Source organism: Kryptolebias marmoratus, linkage group LG5 (genome assembly GCF_001649575.2).
Source record: "Kryptolebias marmoratus isolate JLee-2015 linkage group LG5, ASM164957v2, whole genome shotgun sequence".
Lineage (NCBI taxonomy): Eukaryota > Metazoa > Chordata > Actinopteri > Cyprinodontiformes > Rivulidae > Kryptolebias > Kryptolebias marmoratus.
This window is the reverse complement of record NC_051434.1, coordinates 4,781,657-4,796,549: the sequence shown is the minus strand read 5'-3', so window position 1 is coordinate 4,796,549 and position 14,893 is coordinate 4,781,657. Positions and strand designations below refer to the sequence as shown.

At 38.1% G+C, this 14,893-nt stretch overlaps 1 protein-coding gene across 5 annotated transcripts in view; it reads left to right on the top strand.

Annotated features, from left to right (window-relative positions):
* LOC108243952 (semaphorin-6D) overlaps nt 1–14,893 on the top strand; it is a 141,154-nt gene that overhangs the window by 118,414 nt on the left and 7,847 nt on the right. For all 5 annotated transcript variants that reach the window (XM_037975694.1, XM_017429723.3, XM_017429725.3 and 2 more), the window contains one exon: nt 374–427. In XM_037975694.1, coding sequence (XP_037831622.1) covers nt 374–427 — 54 coding nt within the window. The remainder of the gene's footprint in view (nt 1–373; nt 428–14,893) is intronic.

Sequence of the window (14,893 nt, the reverse complement as noted above, 5' to 3'; positions counted from 1 at the left end):
GCACGGGAATCCTGGTATAATTGGAGAAAGTGTAACAAAAATAGCTGCTGTTAAAACAGGCACAGGCCACATAAACCCCCTCTGTTCCCTGTGTGCCTGCTGAGAGCTCTCCAGGTGCTCGCGTTTCCTCTCACAGTCCTAAGATGTGCAAAACGTTTAACCCGGTGACCACGTTTGGGTCCCTTCAAACTAATTATCTACTTTTCAGAACTGTGTTACCACACAAAACCAGAATCAGATCTGGGGCAATCCTGACCATACAAACACACACCATGATCCAAGTGATGCATTGAATAATAGATGGCATAAATTGGTGCAAGGCTGTTATTGAGGTAAATGTGAATTTGATTAGTTTTCTTCTCCTTTTGTGCAGCTGATGTGCTGGCGACAACACGGAACCAGGAGTCTGCAGCTGACTCTGCTTATGGTAAAAATACAAAACTTTTCTTTTCTGTTTGACGTGGTTAATTAACATTTCAGAGATGTTTGTTGAGCAGCAGATACTGTAATGCTCTTTATTGACAAGACGGGTGAATTATGGTGAAGGCTTATGAGCAAATGAGCCCCTAAATGTTTAAAAAGACAAAATAAAGTTGCTTAAAGCAATATCTTTGAACAGCCACACACTATACCTTTAACAAGTATTTGAATAAATAAACTATTTAAAGTGATTTTGTGAGCTCAAAATTGTTAAAATCATAAATGCAATTCACATATATGCTTGAACTTTTATTTAATTGCATTCTGAACTGAAGACCTTTGTTTTTATCACCTTCTGCTGAAATGTGAAGGCAGGTGATGATGTTTTTGCCTGTCTGTGTATATATATATATATATATGCATTCCTTCCAAAAAATGCTAAGCATTTCATTCTTCATAACTTTGATTTATTAATACACATCATCTCCTGCACCTTGGGCAATAGAATAATGCAGAACTTTCCCGTCTCAGTTTGACCTCCCTCAGCTTTTTCTGTTGTTGTTTTTGACACTAGACTGACTCCTGTTGGCGTACAGTAGCTCGTCGCTCAGTTTGACATCATTACCTTCGACCACATTACAATCCAGCAGATCAAAGCCGAGCCTCAGTAAAGCTTCCTGCTCTGCATTCATGGCTGCTGCTCCGCTGCTACCTGACTGTCAACAGTCCTTCTCGTAAGCCAGCAGCAGTATTGTCATTCACAGAGCAACAGCCGACCCTCACAGTGAATCCCATTAAGGCTCTCTCTGCTGCATTCTTGTGATTAAAGCTAGAGCGGGAGCAGAGACGGACATTTCTGCTCTGTAGTCTACTTAACTTCAGCTGAGTTCATCTTTCAGGCACACTTCAGCCCAAGAGGCTGCATTGTGCATCAGCAGTTACGACAACACTGATGAAGATGAAGAGGGTGAGGAGAGCAAGGTCATCACACCGCTGAGACCTCAGTGAATCAGGAGGAAATGAAAGCGATAAATGATTTGTCTTTTCTTTTCCTTTACATACAAAAATATTTCGATCGAGGTCTGGATGATATTCTCTATCAGTCTCTTCAATTTCAATCACTGCCTCGATTTGACATTGTCATGTTCATGCAGGAACATTTTTTAACCTGATTCAATCAGAAGCTTCTCCTAAACCGAGCTCGTTGTAGTACATGGTTTTTTTATTTAAAAAAAAAAAAACAGTGAAGGTTAGACCCGCAGTATTCAGAGCTTAGAGAACGGCTCGCTTTGTATTCAGCCACTTTACCTAATTGCATCAACCTGCCATTGAAACGAGGTTGTCGACAAGAATGAAAAATGGATAAATTCAAATGGATAAATTTGACAAAAGAAGATAAGAGAGGAGCTCTGAGAGCCACAGAGCAGTGAAACCCAGGCTCTCTTTGCTACGCTTCGGTTTGAATTTAGGGCTGAACTTTATTGAATGTTGCATGTTTTCAACTTTTGTTGTTTATTTGTGTGTTAGCTTATGTGATGTTCAGTAAAAGCTATTAGGGATTCTTAGAGGATTACAAAAGTTTAAATTATAAAGTTCAAACTAAAAGGTAGATGAGACTGTGACCATCTGCTACTACTACTGCTACTACTACTACTAATATTACTACTACTACCACCACCAGTTTATGTTGGCTTAAAAGAAGCCTAACATTCAGTTATTATCGCCCGCCACCAAAGGCAGAGTAATAATGTTTTTGTCTGTGTTTTCGATGGTTTTAATGTTTACTGCAGCACTGGTCTGTTGGGTTGTTCTCAGCGTTGCAGGTCACGGATTGTTTTTAGTTCTTTTATGTCAGATTGAGTCAAGTGCAGTAAAACATGTAACTGATGTTTAAACACTTTGCATGATTTAAATTATTGATTCTGTGCAGGCAATGCACTTTGCTCTTCTAATGATAGATGGATGAGAAGAAATGCACACAAACACACATAAAATTGTGAATACAACCAATTGATTTTTTTTTAATTTAGCAGAGATATTTTATAGTGTTAAAAAGAAAGCGTGTTAAAATTAAACCAAATTTACCTCAAAACTTTTGAGTTCAGCACCCATCACTATTTTCTTTGTAGCAGGTTGGGACCCCACTATGGATCATGAAACATCAAGTTTGGGGTCCTGAGAGGTTTAGAAATTAAAAAATTAAAAACTGTGGCTGATAACAGATGTTTAGGTAAATAATAAAAACAGTCTAATGATTATCATTATGCCTTCAGTTAATTGATTTAATAGTAATGTTTTTAACTAAAACAAGTTTCTCAAGCTTTTAGTTTGTCTATTTTTGTTATATAGTGTGAATGCTTTCATTTCTAAACTGTAGTAAAGCATATTGAACATTATATTAAAACAGAGGGACATTGAACCTGAGAACACATCATGGATTGAGCCCCTTTATAAGAGTACATCATTCAGAGTAGGCACAAATCAAATGTATTTCAACAAAAACTCATTTTAGGGTTTTTTATTGCCTTTGCTGCATCAAATCCACCTTTTTTTGTCACCTTTGATGCTTAAAACAGCATCATGTAAGAATAAATAGAAATAGTGTCATCACTCCCATCCCATCTTGTAAAACATTTTTCTACCTCAATTTGTCTTGAATAAATAATCTTTTACAGATCTGAACCTTGCTGTGTGGAGATTAGCCCAAATATGTTTGCAGACATCAGATGTGAAATTAATGCTTTTTTGGGGGGGATTAATCACTTGACTTGGATTAATTGTTTAGTGATAAACTGTGACATTCAAAATTCAGGTTTTATTTAAGCCTGCGGGGATTGCCAAAAGAGTTAATTGCATGATAACACCTATAGGAACTGGCAGAATCCTCCTCACACATTCTTCAATTGTTGCCATCGTAGTGCTCATTCTTCATGTTTCCTTTGTGAAACCCGGAGTGATAAAGCCAGAACTGAATAGTGTTTTTGGTGTTTTATATAGTAAGACTGTCAGCAGGTACTTCCTCCATAATGGTCTCTGAGGCATTAACTTTGTAGCGTCAGGCAGCCGAGCATGAAGGACTCTCACCACAATGAATGAGTGATGTTTCAGCCCATGTGCACCTGTATTCATCAGCACTGCTACGCTAGAGTGACTATAGTTACTGTAATGACATCGTTTGGCAGGGAACTATTCTCGTAATGACGTTTTTGCTACAAATTGCTTATTTAATGCACTGCGAAGGAGGCCCCCGTGGGTTTAGTTTAGGCTCTGAATGGACTTAAATTGGCCATTACGCTGCTGTGTGCTTTTACAATGCAGTTTTTTTTTTGATTAGGGTTGACATTGTGCAAAATGACTGGTACAAATGCAAATTACGATTCTTGGATGACATGAATGCTGTCTGTGACCTTTATATTATGTATTGTATTGCTGACGATTCTGTAAATTAAGTTTATTCTGCTGGTGAGCTAAAGGGTGCTCAGCCTCATGATGTACAATTAAAACGTCCTTAAAGTTGACTTTTTCAGGAAGTTGAGAATGAAAGTGATTGTAACAAAGATCTAAGTTTATATATTTCTCAATAAATGTTACCAGGACCTCCAGTTAGTCTGTATTACTAGGATTGTGTTCAAAATTATAATTTCTTCACACACTATTCTTTGATCACTGTATAGTAGACAGCAGACACCTGTTTTTGCATTTCAAACACCACTTGAATGCAACATACTTTATTATTATGCCCCAAGTCTTCACAGTCAGGTGTCTCATAAATAAATGCCAGCAAGGTGCACTGGAATATGATGGAGAACTGAATTTCACTGGTTTTGGCAGAGAAAATGCAATTAGCATAATCTGTCTCTGATATAAAATTTATTTACATATATCTGTCACAGATATATTTATAAATACAGACAAAGTTTGTTTTTTCTCCACACTAAAAACTACTGGGTTATTTTGATTACTTAATTGCTAGGTTAAAGCCGTTGGGTCAGAAGTTGGACTAGTTTGACTAAATTCTGGGTCAAAATAATTTGATTGGAGCTGAGCTGTGTCATTCTGCACAGTTCGCCATTTTAAGTCAGAAGTTGACCAAACTGGACCTGACTGGACCTCTGCTTTAGAATAAAATAAACAAAGGTAAGGTGGTAAAACAACTTGTAAGATGTTTAACTTGGTTGGCGTTGTTAATAACTTTAGTTTGCATGAAACAGTGAATGTGGCTTCTTAAGAAAACATTAGTTGCTGTTATCAAGTTTATGCTAATAGTGGTCCACACCAGCTATCAACTTGGAATAATCTAAAAAGCAGATTCTGGATTGTTCTTTTAAACTCAAGTTAGTAGCTTTAATTTCACAAATTAGTCATGTTGAACTTATTGCTTAGAAACTTTAGCCCAGTATGCTAGGTTCAAAAAAGGCTTATAAACATCTTTGGATACAGAATGGAGGTCTAATTTGTTTTTTAACCCTTTTTTTGAATTTACCGTGGATGACTGAGAATTTACAGCAGTATGATGGGTCAAACTGACACCCAGCCCTGCTGAGTTAAAACTACTAGGGTTGGCTCCCTGTGGGTTACAAATTGGATTGTTTTTAACCAAGCAGTTCATAGTGTGGCATGCAGCTGTTACTTTATCACAGAATTATGATGTGTCACCTACAAAACATTTCTGTACAAAACAAAAGTTGTTATAGTCTGTGTGCAGACTCACACAGAGGAGACATTTTGTATTGGACACATCTAATTAATTAAAGGTGATTTTAAGAAGCCTGGAAATCATAATAATGTGTTACATTAGCTTTCATTAGCCTGCTGTTAGCTCAGACCGCAGGGCTCCTGTACAACTTCTAAACAAGACTTTTACTGCAACACGTATCAAGTTTCTAGGGCACTATATAGTGGATGAAAAATTGCAGGTAAAATTTTGAACCCCACTACAAAATGGCTGACTCACAAAGTAAGGCACTATGTAGAAAACGAGTAAACAATTTGAACACAGTCATGAACAACAACTGGACATTATCAAAATTTACACAAACAGTACAACTTTTATTCAGGCTTTTAGAGATGGTATGCCAATGCATGTTTATGTAGTTTAAACTGCTTTAAAATATAAATAATACACACAGAATAATTTAATTGTGATTACCTTTTACTGCTTTTAGCATTTGCATGTGCAAATCTGTGTATTCAGTGAGTTTCCCCATGATTTAATGAGGCTTTAAGCAGTTTAAAAACTACCTGAATCGGTGGAGAAGCAGCCAGTTTTACTTGAAGTTTCCTCTTGTGTGTGAAGGGCAAAGTCACAGTGTGTTTTATTTCCCAGACCTCATTTATTCCAAAAGCATCTGTCTGTTTCTCAGCATCACTCTGCTGCTGTCATACACAGAGCAGCTCTTTGCAGTGGTTTGTGGGATTTCTGTTGCCTCAGGGGAGACGAAGGGGTGACTCACATTCACATGTAGCACAACGGCTTCTTCTGTTTGTAATTTCATAAAAGTGAGAAGCTGACATTTAAACCGTGCCTAAAGGCTCAAAATGGTGTTTAATTGAAGCATTAATTATCTTATCACTGTCCAGCAACTGTTAGCATGACATTTATTTTAAGGTTCCCAGACAACATCTCAATAACTTTCCATTTAGCACCATCTACCATTGCTGCAAATAGTTAGCCTCCATGTCATACACCCTAATTTATAAGGTTTAGTTTATATTTGAATATATATTTTTTCCTTCATGGGCTAATTTGGTAATTATTAATCATTCATCTAATTTGGTAATTATTAATCATTCATATTTCATATTAATTCCCATATTCAGTGAATTGAGGTTTAATGTTTTTTTTTTAATTGACAAAGCTGCCAGTCTGTGTTGTGGCATGTGTGGAAAAAATATCAACCAACTTCATAGTTTTTACATATATTTCATTACATTTGGTAGCATCCTCTGAAGGAAAGAGGCATTATGTGCTTACAAAGTGGTCTGTGATGTGCCACAAAAAACATGGGGAGGCTTCCATTTTTCACAGGATTCATTGGGCACCAAAACATTTGCAGGAATGTTGACAGTTTTCCAGGCATCACTTTGGTCAGTGCTGATTGTGTTTTAAAGGTGCTATTCAGTTTAGTTTATGTTATTCTCATATTACGTGGTGCCAAATCACAACAAAAAGCATTTAAAGCCAATATGGAGATCATATGCAGCTTCTGTCATCCATTTCTGTCCAGTACTAAATATCATCCAATTTAGTATAATTAAATAAAAAAATATACAGTTTGTATAAAACTGTCTGTTTAAGGAAATCAGGAGATTTCTGTTCAATTCTACATCTTGAACATGTTCAGGGCAGCAGTCAACAGCGGAGAAAAAAAAGCACATCACTGCTTCTTGTCATCTGTGTTGCTCCCAAAACCTTTTCTTTCTTTGTCAGAATACTGACATCTGAATATTGAAGTAATTGTATCTTTGTTTTTGTCCAGTCAGTGTCACCCGTCATCATGTTGAATCAGGAAACATTGTTATTCTCATGCGCAGTTGAGAGCAGATGATTGATGCACATCAGGCAAAACCAGGTGTAAACAAGCGCAGCAGCTGAACCATCGAACCTGCAGTGTCTTCTAAGGTCACATTCACATTAGTAAAGACTGGCTGTCCTGGTCCCTGCCATCCAGCAGCAAGTCATGCCTTCACAACACGTTAACACAAAGCAGATACAATCTGCATTTAAACGTAAACACGCTCAAACACGCAAACCGAACGTGCATCTTCTGTCTGTGTGCCTGGCTCTTTCAGGTTTAGTGTTGATGATGGAGCAAAAAAAGACATCTCTGACGCTGTGTGTGCATAGATGAAAGCCTGAGCTGCATTCACAAGTGTGTCTAAGTGAAGGAAAGCTGCAGCTCCGTGAAGGAGGTCAGGATGTCTGTGTTAGATCCCCTCACTGCTGGAGGGAAAGAAAAATAAATACCTGTTAGAAGAAAAAGAGGGGAGTCTCCTTTTCACCTCGCTAAGCCTCAAAAAGCTGCCTCCAAAATGCCACATATCCATATTTTGTTTAAAAAAGTTGTGTGTGGTAGGATAGGGTGGTGGGGGGCACAAACTGTTCTCTCATACAAGGGAGTAGATTGGGTTTTAAAAGTGCATTTCCAAAAAACATACTATTATAAAGACATTTTTTACTTTTTGGACAAATGCTACGTATTATGACAGGAAACTATTTCCAGATGCTTTTCAGAGAGGTTGCTTTGAATTTAAATAATTCAAGAAAAGTCTGTATGTTAAAGCTATGCACTGCAAAGTATGAAATCTAACATTAAAAAAGGTAATCCTGAACTGTATCAAGTCAGGCTGGCTGTAATCTGTGTTAGGTAAACATAAAATGTAGAATCAGACAAGTGTCGAGTTGAGGAGAAGATGTTTAGGTGGAAATATAAGAATGAATCTGCTGCTAAACATGAAAGAAAAGAGAAAAACTGAGTAAGACAACTGTCCGAAATATCAGGGATCAAGCAGGGCTGCGGAGCGTCATCAAGACAGAACTCTGAATTCAAACTTCAGCTTTTTGTGGAACCTTCTTCTAGTTTATCATTTCAACCTAACCAGTCTTTTTCTTTGCATACTTTACTCAACTACTGAGTGGACATATGTTCCAATACATCAGAATTGTCAAACCCATCCCATTTGGCTTGTTTTCAGTCACTTCGGCTCTTTCAGTATGTAAACAAATGCACTTGGTGGTTGGCATCTGGTCACAAAGTTTGCTTAGAAATTTTTAATTAAAGGACACTTTAACCACTGACATGTAGAAGAAAGAAAAGAGCAAATTTTGTTGTTTTTTTCATTACTGGTCTTTATGACTGTGAAATAAGTGGCTTTAAAACTCGAGTGCAATAAGAACAAAACAAATAGAAAATGATTTAAGATCAGAAATGACTTACGGCCACTCTTAACTTTTGTAATTTTTCTTGTTGCTTGCAGCAAACCAGTAGCAATATTTGTTAGGTTTGTCTAGAGACAAACTATCACTAATTTTAGTTAGAATCTGATATTTCAACTGTAATCCATTAACTTACAAAAAGTTGTTTTACCGCAGAATGTTTATGCAGAGATTAAAGCTTTTCTTTAATAAATAAGACTAGAATGATGTTTTGAAGCTTTTACTTCTTCTGTGTATGTTTTGTACTTTATTCTGGTGAACAATAACCATGGTAATATTCCATTTCATTTTTTTAAAGTTTTGCATCCGTATTTCCCCCCGTTTGGACACTTTATTTTTAAATTAAATTTTGATATACTTAGTTGCACAATAAGGTAAAACAAAGGATTGTGTTTGTATCATGTAAAAGTGTAAAATGTGTGTGATAATGTGTTTGCCAATTGCTTCGTGAGATGTTTTGCTTCCACGAGCATGTGTGTTATGTGTGTATGAGCAGGCAAAAGAGCCATCAAAGCGTGTTAAAGTGTTTTTTAATGAGCTGGAGCTCTTACAAATGGACTGAGTGCGTTATGTGGCTCATGCTGAACAGGCGGGGATGAGAGGTGTTAGAAAGCAGCCAAAAGCGGTTGCGTTGACGCTAATTGTCTTCATCTTCTCCCTGTGCTGTAGCAAAATGAGGGGTAGAGTATAAGCAGCTTCTCTGGATGAATTTCAGGCTGCTGTTTGTTGCTAATGAGTCTCCAGCTGACTCTGAGTGATGATGGGGATATTTTTGACCGTCTCAGTTATAAATATCAGACAAAAAGAAGCATGTAGAATTAGTAGTTCTACAGTTTCTACCTCCATGTTCAGATGTTTGTTTCTGCTGCTCCATCTAAATGAATATATTACTTAAAATGTAAAAGTTCTACTCATATTGTAAGTTAAACCAGAGTATTTGAACCAAAAGTAAATTTTCTATCAGCTTTCCTCGTAACATAGAGCTAAAAGTTGTAGAGCAAGTATTTGTTTTATCCTTTCATATACGCTGTATGATAAGGGGCACACCATGATGAGTGGAAGATGTGATTTACTCATAACAAAGTAATTAAAACAAAACAATTAGTACTAATACACCAGTTAAAATGAAGTTACAAATTAGTTTTATTTGTGTCAATAAAAAGTGCCACAATGTAAACGTAAAGGGTTAACATGCAGACTAAGTAACTGATGGGATTGAAGCCTACACACACTCTGAGCTGATTTTATGTGACCTGCCTGATAGCTGGTAAATTGCTCTTTATAGACATGTGATTGGCTGAGTGGGTACCATTATGAGTGTGTGTGTGCTTTTATATGTTACGTTGTGAGGACATAAATCTGTTTAAGCCAGCTGATTGTGAGGTCTCAAGTTCATTTATGAAGACGTTTCATAGAAACTAAATCATTTAATTTTAGAGAAAAAAAAGGTTTAATATATGACTTGAGGGTTTGACTAAAAAATAGGATTAGTAAAGTGCTCCGTTTCATGAATTTAAGTCGGTGTAATGGCCTATGTACTTTCTTTTGTGAGGATTTGCGTGACTTTTGTTTGATGTTTATGAAAATAATTTTCCACAACCACAAGATGTTCCAATACAGATGTCCTTAAAGGCCTCAACTTTTTATTTTTTTTTTTTCAAGTAACAAAGAGTCCTATATAGTATCGTGGATGATTGAGATATAATGCATGTTATGCTATACTGACAAAAGACAAAGTTAAATTTGTAAAAGTAGCTTGTTTTGAATTTTGTTGCATCTAGTTGAAAAATAGTTTTGTCATTAAGGAGACCCTTTTATGTTACTGCAAGAATATGTACATGCATACGAGTTTAGTCTTTAAATGACACATTTCTGCTTCTCTAAGACTTAAATAAGTCCATGAGTATAAACTCAATCTTAGTTTATTGTCATACAAAACAAAGTGTGTTGATCCACAGGTCAGTCCACTGTACAAAGTTGTAAATGTTGCCATTTTCCAGCAGAGCACCACGCAGCCTTCCTTATATCACTGACAGAAAGGTCAAAGTTGTCTATGAATACAAACACATCTGCAGACACACAAACACGCTGATATCAGCACAAAAAGTACTGCCATTAAAAGGTCGGGTGAACAGTCCATTAACGCCACTTAGGGAGCGGTTAGCGGCACATCCCACTTCATCTTCATCGCAATCATCATTATAATCATCACCACCACATCAGGGCCTAATGTGTAGCTTCATCAAACAGACCAAATGGTAATACAAAGCTTCCTCCATTTGGAACAGCGAGGTCACAGTTACTGTGGTTGCTCCAAGGTTTGAACAGTATTTTAGTGTTTGTTTTTTTTATTCTTAAGACCAGCCATGCTGTTTGATTTTTTTTTACACCTTGCCTAACCAAGCAGTGGCTAAAAATGCAATAAATCAGAAAAAAATAAACTAAAGTATATATTAAAAAAGAAGGTACTGGATCAAACTAGTTCTGATCTTGGATTTTCAGTTTAACAGTTTTACAAAACGAATCTCCAAAGTTTGTATTTGATTTAGATGATAATCATTTTCTTAAAATGTCACGAGAATTAATTCCCATATGTTTTTGTGTCCATTTTCCCTTCTGTCAGCCCGCCCCAGGGCAGCTGTGGCTACAATGTAGCTTACCGCCATCAGTGTGAATGAATGGGTGAATGATTGTAGAGCGAAGCGCTTTGGAGTCCTTGGACTACATAAAGTGCTATACCAGTGCAAGCCATTTACCATTTACCATTTGCATTAAAACAGTCTTATTGTATATTGGCCCAAAAATGACTGTTTTGTGAGATTCACAAGCTTTTGCATAACTGTGCTGCTGTAGAGGAAATCATGCACTCACCCTGTTTGTGAACATTATGAGCATCGTGCACAAAACCCAAGATTTGTTACGCCTGGTCTACAAGATAAAATATTTCAAACGACACATCATGCTGATTGGGTGTTGAATTATGCCTTTTCTGTAACGGTGTCTGGTTTTCTGTTTCAGTATCTCAAGTCTGTTAAACAAACAGTGACACCTTCCCTTTCACCGTTTTCTGAAGATTGCACCAAAGTGCTAAGACACTTTGTTTGCCTCCCGCCTACCCAGCAGCCTCCTGAATACGCTGAACCAGCTCAGAGATGTGTCACTTTCATTCATTTAAATAATGAACACTGGAGACTAAATGAAAATCTGAAGTGTGCCGAGTTGCTGAAGAGCAGCGATTTCCGTTCCGCTGCAGAGAAAGCCACACACACACACACCTGACACACACTTCTGCAGCCTTTCAGGTGTGCATTGTATGACCTTTAAAGTGGTGGGAGTGTGTGGGTTACAAGGATATTCAGTGGTCAAGCCAAAAGTCAGAGTTGACAAACCTTCTCTTTTTTTTCTCGGCCCTGTTGTCACACACTCGCGCTCGTATTTATTTTCTTTTTCATTTCGATTTCTAACAGTTTCCCTCATCCACTCTCGTCTCAGTGTCATTTTTTTTTTTTTTTGTCCTCCGTGTTATTCACTGCCTCACTCTGTACAAATTCTGTCACTGGTGTCTGGCTTCATGTGAATACCAATGGGGAACAAGTGGGTGACGGAGCATGCTAATGGGCCGGGCATTTCTGAAGCCTAACTTTAGCATCACTCTCAGCCTGAAGGACACAGTTTAATATCGATTGATGGATTGCTCAATCTATGCTGCAAATATATCTTTATTTACAAAATTGTTCAAGGTCTGCTTCCATTATCTCTACAGAGCTACTGTATCTGAAATGGTTTCTGAACACATTTTTCTTGCTTCAAAAATCTCATTCACCGTATCCAAATATAAACGTGGCATTTAAATGTGAAGTCTTTCCTGCTTGAATTAATAAATTCAAGGAAATTCAAATGTCTTGGAGGAAGGAATATCTGACGAGGCGTGAATCACTATTCCACCTGGAGATGAGCTCTTCTGAGGTTTCATCTGTTTTGCCGTAAACGTTTTTAAAAGTTGGGCTCAAACCAAATGAGCTGAACCTGACTGTTAAACTTCAGAGCCAGTCGCTCATCGTTTGCTCACAAAAATGTTGCATCTGGGATTGTATATCTTAAAACAAGTAATATATATATATATATTTGCACATATGTTTCATTATGAAGCAGAATTTCATAACTGAAATTAATGTTTGGGAGAATGTAAAAAAAATACTTGGTGTCTGCACTGCTGGGAAGTTGTTAAAGAATGACTTCATTTTTTTCATACTTTTACCTGAAGTTTAAACCTCTCATGCCTCTTTTCAATGCCCTAACATCTTATATAAGACATTTTGAATTGCCTTCTAGTTGAAATCTGCTTTACATCTTATCTAACCTCCCTTTTAATAAAGCTTTTATGTATATTTTTAATAATTCCCCACGTGGCTTCTTGCAGAATCTAGCTGTTCGGTTCATTTGTCTGATTGATTTAATTACATCCTCCTAGACAGACTCTATTGATTTCAGCTGAATTAAATGAAAAACAGCAGAGGATGGAGATAAGCAGATGGGGGGGTTATATAAAGTGAATCTGAGGACAGATAAAAGATAAAGCTGTATAGGCTAAAAATGCCCTGATGCAGACTCACTGCATACTGTAAAATATAGACTGACGGATAACGGGGACAGAGACATGAGAAGTCAAGGTTTCACCCAGAAATTTCACCTCAGATGTCAAACTTTCACAATTTGGGCTGACAGCAAAGAAGGAGAAACTTTCAAGCTGACAGAGAAAAGAAGAAAGAAGCAAAGACAGAGGGCAGAGAATGAAACATTTCCATGTCGGACTGTAATTAGCATATTATTTTTCTCTGGGTGTCTCCATCATCCTATTTTTAACTGCCAGACTGAAGGATGGAGATGAAAGAGTGAAAATAACGAACATGAAATTGTCTCTTAAACACAAGGGATGCATGTTTGTGTGTGTGTGTGTGTGTGTGTTAATCCTGCCTGGACGTGTAATGACTGCTTGCTCCATTTCAAAAGTACTTTTGAATAAAAGGCACATTTGTTCCATGGCTTCTTGTATCAAAGCAAAGCCTCAGAAGCTTAGAGGCCACTCCGGCTTTGAGGTTAGAGATGGTTGCGACTTTGAGTCCCACACCAACCGGCTGCTGGGAAGAAAATCCCCTAACGGCTCGCAGTGAAGGGCACGGAATTAGCTTTCTGTTTCTGGAGTGTTTTCGACCCTTTGATCAGGTTTTCATGGCCATGAACTAAGACTGAGCAATTTAACTTAACTAGGGAATAAGAGGGAGTCGGCTGCTCTTTTAGGTCCGCTAAATATGTCTCATTTCACAACAAAAGCTCAGACACTCAGAAAGTGAAAAATAGCCCCACAGATTTTTGTCCACTGGCCTCTGCAGGATTTTAGAAGCTCATGAATACAAGATGTAGAAAAGAAATCAAATTTTATATTTATTGCAAAGGTAGGAACTAAAATGCATGTGATAATCTGATCAATCCGCTTCAAACACTTATGAGCTTGTTGTTATGTTTAAATCAAAGCCATCTAACTGAAGTGTTATGCATTTCCATAGATAATCTAAAGATCCCAATTCTGTCTCAAGGTTATACACAGCCCGTTTTAAACGTTTGCAAAATGCTGTTTTTCCACTTCGTCTGAAGAAATGGAGGCTGAAGCAAAACTGTGTAAATTATTCCAGAATGTCAGAAACCTTTTTTCTCCCCTAAGTAACCAATCTCAAACTGTTCACAAGGCGACGGATGATGCATAAAATGCACTCTGAGTGTCAGAGAGGCAAATCAACCTGTCAGCTTCTGGCCTGGACAGCTGCCCGCTGAGTGTGTGTCGCAGGGAATGTAAAGCAGGAAGGCTGTAATGTAAATTGGAGCTCAGTCAAGCTTTCAGGATAAAACAGGGGGTTAAGATAAACAAAGTCAACCAGAAGGTCACAGTTTTCATCTGTTAAAGTGGCTAATCACCTGAAAGAACAGCAGCGGTGACTCAGCGCCGGCTGACGCAGCCATCCATCAGAAGCTTAAGTGATTTTCAAAAACAGATGAAATCCAGAAAGAAGAGTCAGAGTTTTATATGCTAGAGTCCGTGGAGGTTGTACTCAAGTGCAGTTATTTTATGATCACAAGACATTTTCTGTAATTATGACCTCAGATATAAAATCACAATATGTAGAGATGCTTTTAAATCAATGTGCAGATTGAAAAAGATGTCATAAAAACAGATCAGGCCCGCTCCCGAGTCTCAGAAGGTATTGGCGGCTGGGCGGGCGCTCCTAGCCGGGCTGTCCTGGCGGGGTTGGCTCGCCTAGGTGGCGGGCCGGCTGTGATTGTGGGGGGCTTGGCGGCCCTGGGGGGGGGGCGCTGGTGTTGCTTCTGGCGGCCCTCTGGGTTCTGTCCCTCTCTGGTCTGGGGCTCGGCGGTCCTGGCGGTCGGCTGTCTTGGCCTCGTCCCCTGGGTGGACCTTGGGGAAATGGGGGGGACCTACTGGGTCAGTGGGGGAGCTGACTCCTTAAATTTCTCCCCATCCCTCAC